At 36.5% G+C, this 9,241-nt stretch overlaps 1 protein-coding gene across 1 annotated transcript; it reads left to right on the plus strand.

Annotated features, from left to right (window-relative positions):
- The first annotated feature begins 238 nt into the window (after positions 1-238).
- On the plus strand, positions 239-8,690 carry LOC129267766 (short-chain collagen C4-like). Its single transcript, XM_064104310.1, has 5 exons — positions 239-309; positions 1,516-1,633; positions 2,531-2,650; positions 3,201-3,284; positions 6,408-8,690. Exons 2-5 carry the CDS (start codon positions 1,531-1,533, stop codon positions 6,896-6,898), a joined length of 798 nt encoding a protein of 265 aa, XP_063960380.1. The 5' UTR covers positions 239-309; positions 1,516-1,530; the 3' UTR covers positions 6,899-8,690.
- The last annotated feature ends 551 nt before the right edge of the window (positions 8,691-9,241 follow it).

A 9,241-nucleotide genomic window follows, 5' to 3' on the forward strand; every position in this document is an offset into this window, starting at 1 on the left:
CGGCAAAGAAAGGCTCTTTTGTTAATTCTTTCCCCAAAATGTATTCATGAGAGACAAGCCCAAGTCGTCAGCAATGAAGGCACGGTCATGAGGAAACAGTCGCTGGCATTGGCTGTACTCTCTAGCGATGGGCGGGGCATAGTCCTCCTCTAAACCAATAGGAATTTAACAAACACGATACAGTAAACTTTACCGTATTTTCTTTACTGTTATATTCAATCACATCACTCCTAACAAACCAGATAGCAAATCGGAATTCAAAGAAACGAGTCGACCAGGGACAGAGTGCGAGACAAAAGGCGAAAGAGGGTAAGAAATTGATCTTTTTCAAAGTCGCATTATTTTTTCTGTAGGAGAAAGGGGGAGGGGATGAGAAGGAGAAGAGGAAGGAAAGGCTTAAGAAAGAAAAAGATCTTTATTTATTTATTCATTTATTTGTTTTTATTTCTTTTAACTATTATCATTATTAAAAAAGTTTCACTAAAACATAATATTGATTTTGTTGAGAAAAAAAATCATAACAAAAAAGAAAGCTAAGGAAGAAAAGGGTTTACACTCCAAAATAAATGGGAGTTTGGTTATTACTAATTTGACAAGCACAAAAAAGGGATTTCGCTCACAACGAAGGAGATTTTGGTAAAATTTCTATATTTTAGTATACCAACTAAATCTAATTTCCCGGTGGTGCTGCGTATGGGGTGCAACCAAAGACGTTATAATATATGCAATATACTCATTTTGGGGTGCTTCAGCACCGGCACCCCCGCCTCACAGGGCCACTCCTATATAACGTGATGGTAGCGTCTCTTGTTTTTCTCGGCGCATTTTAGCCAGAGGCTGGTTCAACTTTCGCCAACGGGATGGGATAATTTTTTAAATCTTTGTTCACTTGTTTTTTTTTCGCGCTTCTTTCATGATGATGATTTGTAATTCATATGCAGTATTCACATTCATTTATCATCTGCATTACTCACCCCCCTTCTCCCCCTCTCTCATTCATCCTCTCTCTTAATTGATCTCATTCCCGAGTTTGTTGCGTAATTTTCGTATATCACGTTTATTTCATGTTTTTATGTCTACTGTTGGCAATCATGTTTTCCATTTTTACTGGATTACATAAATGATTCTAATGTATCATATTTTAGGAGCCAACAATATACAAGGTTTGCTTTCTAGTGGGATTCTCCTTTTTCACAAATCATAAATCATTATCATCCTCTAAACATATTTCTTCTATCAATTTTAAATGTCATGTCTGTTTTAAAGTCGATTTCGACGTTGGACTTTGTTTATGATATTGATTTGTTGTGATAGTGTTATTGATATAATTTATATTTTGTTAGAAATGAAAAAAAAAGCATCCACATTCTCCCCGATTGACTGCCAAAACTAATTTTTTTGAAAGACTGAAGTTATTATCTTACAAACAAGATAACTTATCTCATAATGCCTAGATAAATAATAAGAACAAAATTATGTAGGCTTAAAAACAAAAATTCAATTTTATACCACCAGGAATATCAGACGTCCATGACATTGTTCACGATGGCCAATTTGTTATACTTGATGATTTCTGCCACCATAATTGCTACTGCTTCTGGTCTCTCTATAGACGCAGAGGGCCCAATCAGTGGTAAGCTTTCTAATTTTTTGCTTCTTGCACTGTCTTTTTCATTTCATTTCATTAATCAAGTTGGGTTTGAAACGACTCTGAACTGTCAGTTCTAATACACCAAAATAGAAAATGTTCGCGATCAGTTACACTATGATAGACATAATAGATAAGCGGATAGTATCTAAAAGAGTACCCTTTACTGGTAAGATCACCCGGGTAAGATCATTTTATTAATAAAAATCGAGGAAAAAAACAGCATTACACTATATATTTCGTCATGAATGGATGTTAAAACTTAGTTTTATAGTGATTTTCAGGATTCAGCGATGTAGGGGTTCATAAAAACGAGGTATGCACATTACTGGCGGCCTTTCCAATCTTGTCGAATTGATAGTCGCTGATTTCACACATTACTATTTCTTTCGTATTTTTGTTTACAGTTTCACTTCATTTTTTTTAACTCACAGATTGAAAGTCAGTGCATTTATGTTAATATAGCATAAAGGAGGGGGGGGGGGGGGGGCTATACACGACAGTTCTAAAATAATCAATGAAAAGGCGCCGGTGGCTTGAGTAGTAAAAAAAAGAATATTCGGACGATGTGCTTATAACTTTTTTCACAAAATATTGATAAACTTTAAAATTCAATAACTTCGTTATTTGTTATCCGATTTTGATGACATCTTCAGCATTTTGCTTTGTGAATTTTAATCTATTTATTTAGATATAAATATTTTCATCCCGGACTATCCCTTTAACTTGCAATTTATGTTTGTTCGACTCCTCTTTGAACAGATAATATTTCCGTTATGACGTTTCAGTAAGAGCTTGTTGATAATCATATCTAAAATCGAATTATGTTTACATGTAAAATTGATCTTCATTATTACATGGTTATTTTCGACAATGATATAGGTCCGTGTTCGCTCTGCCCGAAAGGAGTTCCCGGTCCCTCTGGTCCACCCGGAGATGTCGGCCTGCCTGGAAGAGATGGCCGTGATGGGAGGGACGCTTCATGCAGTGTCCAACCATCAGGTACATATATTATGGACAGAGTGCACATCTTATCTTATACTCGAGATAATTACGATAAAAATCAACACCACGGGGTTGTTTGCATTGTAAAAATATGGTAAAGCGATTATGTCAGATTTTTTAAAATGTTGTTTTAATTGAATTAATTTGGCATATACCATGGTCCACGTTAAGCCATTCTATTATATTTGTCTTTAATTCGCATTGCGCCAAACCCTCGTTTGGGAGATGACCGTGCTGCTCAGATCTAAACTGCGGTTTTATACTCCCAGTTTCAAATACCTCGTTATAGAGGATCCAAGATATTTCATTTCCAGCGGAGAGAGCGAGGAAGATAGACACACTATTCATGCTCTTTTGTCGTTATGTTTATCCATTGTGTTTCATGAGTAAATCTAGAGGAGCTTTGAAATTCAACCACCCGTAAGCTCATTGGCGGAAAGAAATTTCAAAGATAATAGATCCCCCGGGCCATTGGCAGGAATGATGAAATAAAAGTGAACTAATGAAATCCTTCATTCATACCCCCCTCACATTTCTTATAATACAGTCAAAAGTAGTCATGGTAGTGGCGTTGTGTACATACGATGGGGAAAAGATGTTTGCGTTAATGGATCAGAACTCGTTTATGCTGGTAAGAAACATTTTGTTTTTCAATATTGTTGTATTTATTTTCCTTCATTTAATTTCATTGATCGATATGCTGTTAACCCTGTATACTTACATACGAAGTATTCAAGGAACTTCATGCATTAATGGCATAGGCGGCGTAAGCGGGGGCGGGGTCGGAGGGAAGGGTCCTGTCCCCCTTTATTTGAGATGGGGGGACCGTCCCCCCTAAAATTTTGGTTGATAACCTTTTTTTTTGGCTTGTCAAAATTTTTCCATGTGTCCATCCCAAAATTTCAGGTGGACCCCCCTAAATTTTTTGGCTTCCGCCGCCAATGATTAATGGGCTAGGATTGGGGGGGGGGGGCAGAAAAGTATTGGTGAGTCGACATAATCAAAGGGGCTGGTATGGCATTGGCTATAAATAGGAGGCGAATGATTGTTCATTGTAAAAACAATGCTTATGAAAGTGTACAATAACCCCTGATAATTATAATGATAATTGATAATGCTCAAAACATTGAACAAGAAAAAAAAAACATTGACTTGTAGCTCACGATCCTTTGTTGCATTTTATTGGTGCGAGAATCCGGCCATGTTATGCAGCCGTTGGCCTTCATCAGGCCCGTCTCATATGGTGAAACAGAATGAATAGAATAGTAAGGGCAAGTCCACCCCAACAGAAAGAAGGTTTGAATACAAAAACTGAATAAACATATATAACGCTGACCATTTCGTCCAAATTGGATGTAAAATAACAAAGTTATGATATTTTTAATTATAATTTCGCTCAATTAAGAAAAAAACAGTTATATGCTTGTCCTAGCTGGTGGGTGTTTATTAATAAAGCATATGATTCTAAAAATGACTGCACTCTTTCTTAGGAACTATATAAATCAACCCCAGTAATGGAAATCGACATGCAAATGAGCTGACAGATGACACCCCAACTCACTATTTCGTTTACATTTCATTATATGAAATATGAAATATTTTAATTTTCTACTTACTGTCATGTCAAACAACATCCTCCCTAAAGTATTTTGTGGGTCCATCAAAAGGTTCCCTCTGTCAAATCTGTCAAATTGAAATATTTCATAATTGAAACAAGAACAAAAGTAAAATTGAGTAAGTGGAATCATTGATTCGCTCATTTGCATATCACTGAATTGTGCATATCGACTGTTATGAAACATAAATTAAGCGAAATTTTGAAAGGTCATAACTTACTTATTTTACCATGTTTACATCCGATTTTGATGTAATATTCAGCATTATGCTTGTATTGTTTGTGTTTTCTGTATTTTATTTAGATCAATCTATGTCTGGGGAGGACTTGGGTATATTTGACATTACAGGATCAACATTAATAATTGTATTACTCAATGTATAAATGTGTAGTAGCTCTATAAGATGATACCAAAGAAAAGTTGAAATTCCTAGTAAAAAGTGAACTAAAATGGCAAAGAAAAATCACTTTTTTTTTCAAAAGGGGTTAGGTCCATTTCAGTTTAGTTGCAAAAGGGGTTTGGTCCACACAGATTTTTTTCGGAAAAGAATATCTTAAAAAATATGAAGACAGTTAGATGTCTTTTATACCCAATTCTATGTTCTCATGGTAGAGTATTGTGAAAATTCAGTTTCGCATAAGAATATTGCAATATGGGAGAAATAAAACAATGATTTTCTTGGAGTGGACCTAACCCCTTTTGCAACTAAACTCTTCTGAAGAACTCATATGTCAAAAGGGGTTATATATAGGTCAATTTTTCATAAATTTTATCGTTTTCTGTCTTCTTACCTGTAAATTTTTAGTCACTCTGATGATACCAAAGAAAATTTGAAATTCAAATGAAAACGTGAATGAAAGTGGCGAAGAAAAATCACTATTTTAATCAAAAGAGATTGGATTCATTTCAGTTTACTTGCAAAAGGGGTTAGGTCCACGATGATAATTTTTAAAAAGATAAAAAAAAATTGAAGACATGTAGATTTCTTTTATACCCAGATATATATGTTCACATTATAGGGTAGTACATCATGATGACAATTTAGTTTCTCATAAGAATATTGCAATAAGTGAAAATAAAAAACATGGTTTTTCTCGGAATGGTCCAAACTTGACCCCTTTTGCAACTAAACTCTTCATATATAAATAAATCTCCTATGTTTAGAAATAAAACAGATCAAAGAAAATTAAAACATATACACGTAATTGAAATTATTTGAAAAACGGGAATAAAATGATTATATCAATAATGAAATGGCAGAAAGAAGCTGCTGATAACTGCTTATCAAATAAAAGAGAGCCAATGGAATAAATTAGAGAGTCAAAAGGGGCCTAAGCTTTCGATCCTAGCAGAATCTTCGTCGGAGGCTCCGAAGAAGATTCTGCTAGGATCGAAAGCTTAGGCCCCTTTTGACTCTCTAACAATAATAAAAGGCAGAGTAAACGACATGAACCAGACAACAGTATATTTCAAATGAATAATTCTATGAAGCAAGAACCTCGAGAATGAATTACTTCAAAATCTTAAAGCTTGTTGTGCTCCTGCTTACAGGAGAAAAAGCAAAGAGCAGCAAAGAGTTGCTTGAGAAGTTTATAAAGCAGGGAATGATAGCCTACTGTATTTTGTTTCCGCAAAGATGCCATATGCAACCGTACGCAACGCTACGTAGACAAGTTACGCAACTCTACGCGACACTATGCTCCCCTACGCAGGGACTACGCCGATGAGTATGCAGCGAATTTTCGCGTACTCCCTACGCAACTCTACGTAACTCTACGCAACCTTCGGTGTGAATTAAAGCCCCTTAAGGCCGCGGCACCTATGCCCGTGAGCAAGGCATTTAATTTACAATGCTCTTTTATCCTGCTTTCAAATAAATAGAAATGCTATATGCATTATTGGTAACTTGGTGTGCACTTGTTTAAAAAAAATGAAAGTGGGCGGACCGGACGTTTCATCCGACAAATCCTGTTTTATCCGACAGTTAGTAAGAGTGCCTCTCAGCCAATCAAAATCTAGGAAAGATGTCGACAACTTCTCAAACAAATGTTGATGAAACGCTCCCCTAAAGGTTGGCTCTAATTTGGCTAATTATCTTGCATAATTTATTGACATTTGCTTGTGTGTAATCCATATAGGTACTGCTGCAGGAGCTCGCTGGACCCATGGGGGAGGCGGTGCTAACTATCTCTGTATGCCAACTGATCCTATTTATGACGAATATCAGTGTGGTACTGGTGCCCTTCGTGGTCTGCTGTACTCGGCCGAATATGAGACAGAAACCTCCATAAATCGTCTGCGTGCTCTCCACGATACCGCTCCAAAATGTGCCATCTGTAGGGCGCCCTCTGGGCGATCTACCAAACTGATGATCCCTGCGCGTAACAAGTGCCCTTCTGACCAATGGCGCCTGGAGTACAGTGGTTACCTCATGTCGGCCTATCAAAACCACAAACGTTCCGAGTTTGTCTGTTTTGATCGTGACATGGAAGGCGCACCTGGTACAACCGGAGACCAAAACGGGGCTCTCTTCTACACGGTAACCGCTATGTGTGGGGCAGCAACTGGGCTTCCGTGTGATCCCTATATGGACGATCGCGAACTCACATGTGCAGTGTGTACGATTTAGAATTGCTACTACTCAAACCATCGCTACTCAAGCCATATTCAGCTCATTTCATCTGGTTTACAGTCCTTTTCAGGACTTAATCACTCACTTTCAAGAAAAGAATACTTCTAATTTCCTCTTTTCATCCTATCTCGCCTTTCCATTTCAATCTTTCTGCCTGTATTTCCAGTTCCCCGCGGCTTCTTCATATTACATATGGTGAACCGAAAACCTTCTCCACGTTATAAACTCCACCATTCAAACCTAAATAGATCATCTGATTTAGAATTTGTTAAGATCCGATCGTTGACAATGGGCCACACCTTAAAGTCATAATAATGCGTGTAAATTAAAGTAGTCAATTAAGATTCGAAACTGTTGGGAGTGTCCTCCAATAATAAAGTAGTCAATTAAGATTCGAAACTGTTTGGATATGTACATAATCAAGTCAAATTACTGTATTATTTTTTTTTTCTTTTATTATTTATTTTGCAATGAATCAATTCAAATAATGATTGCTGATGCCCGTGCTGATGGATCCATGGTGCATTTGTTTCGCCAAATTTACTGTTGCCAGCTTCAGTTGTATACTTTTAATTCATATGTTTCTTTTCATATTCTTATACTGACCTGGATGGAGGTAAAGGGGTGTGGGAAGGAAGACCTGTGGGTCATGATAACTTAGTTAACCTTTCCCAAACCCAGGCAGCCCCTTCATCTCTATTCCAGGTCCTTTGTATTATGTCACCTATGTCCTATTGTTTATGTAATTTGTATTCTACTGTAGTTTATGTATTTTGAATTGCCGAATCAATAATAATAAGAAGTAATAAATTACATATATTGGAACAGTCGTCAACCAAAGGAATGTCTAGTTAGGCTCTATATACTCACTATATTACTGAGTCCATTTGGTTGCCCCCACTGCTACTTTAATCTGCCATTAATTTGCAATTGTCAAAACTCCAAATGCAGTACTAATCAATATCATTATTATCATGTCTGTTAACCTGTACACAGCGAAGCTTCTTAAGGCCTACTTTGTTCAGTTTTCTTAATGGCAAATCCTATTTTCGGATGATTTTCATGGGAAGACGCAATTTTCATAAGGAAACGCGGGAAGAAAATAGGTTTTGAATTGGAGGGGGATTTTCCTCCCTTGTTCTGTACATCTGCTTGCTGCATAACACTCTGAGCTTGGCCTCTCTTGCATTGTTTACAATATTTTCGAGAATTATTGCTTAACATGCTGGCCACAGAAGAAATTTCATGTATTTGTTACCGTTATTACAGAATACGTTATATGGCATAGCCTATACATAATTATAATAGAATGGAATACTGGAAGCTGATGGACCATATATCCTCAACAAGATGATCGAACCACGTTCGGCCAGCACTCAGTACTTGTTACGTATTGATTGAAGTGTAGCCACCAACAAGTCCTTCAAGGACGATGCATACATACTAAATTATTAAGATGATCAGGGGATTATTTGTTGTTTGGACAGACAATTTATCATCAACAGACCGTTACCATGATAATATCCAGATGTCTGTGTTTCTCCGCCAATCAAAACCTTGGACATATTTTCGTTATCAGACGCCAGATGAATCCCCGACAGGTCTGATGCAATCTTAGCAGTCAACACTTTGAAATCTTTGTTAATAGTGTCATTTGAATATGTTTGTTTTTTCTGGTGGTAGGGAATTCATCAGAACGGCTGAAAAATCTTATTTTCTGGTATAATCATGGGGGTCTATGTTCTTGATAAATTTCATTAATTGACAAAGACAATAAAAGAAAATGGGTATTTTCTTAGTTTTCATTCTCCTTTATTCAACGTTTTCAGTTTCATAGAATGATGTTGGAGCTGTGTCTTTGAATTGGTACTCCAGGCTGAAAATAATTATATATAGATAAATAGAGTCATATTCAAAGACCAAAGTGCTGAAAATTTCATCAAATTTGATCAATTATAATGAAGTTGATGAACTTAAAGATCGGCAATATATTTTTGTTTGAAAATATTTGCATGCCATGGTGGATATGCGCTAGGCATGCTAGATGGGCTGATGACGGTTATGTCCGACTTCAAGTTCACTTTTCTTATGTTATTCAGAATTTCATTTTTTCACATCTGTAATTTGTAAAAAATAAGGTTCAGCATTTATTAACTCACACAATAAACCAATAGTCAAACCCATTTCTACACTCCTGGAGTCAGAAGCGGTGGAAAAAGGGCAGGGCCTGCCCCCTAAAAAAAACTTTCTGGTTGGACAAAAGTATCCTTTTTAATATTAAAAATGCCCTTTTTCAAATGAATACCCATTGTGAAGAAGATCTAAAACTTTTTTATCTGC

This window comes from Lytechinus pictus, chromosome 9, assembly GCF_037042905.1.
Source record: "Lytechinus pictus isolate F3 Inbred chromosome 9, Lp3.0, whole genome shotgun sequence".
In the NCBI taxonomy this organism is placed as follows: Eukaryota; Metazoa; Echinodermata; class Echinoidea; order Temnopleuroida; family Toxopneustidae; genus Lytechinus; species Lytechinus pictus.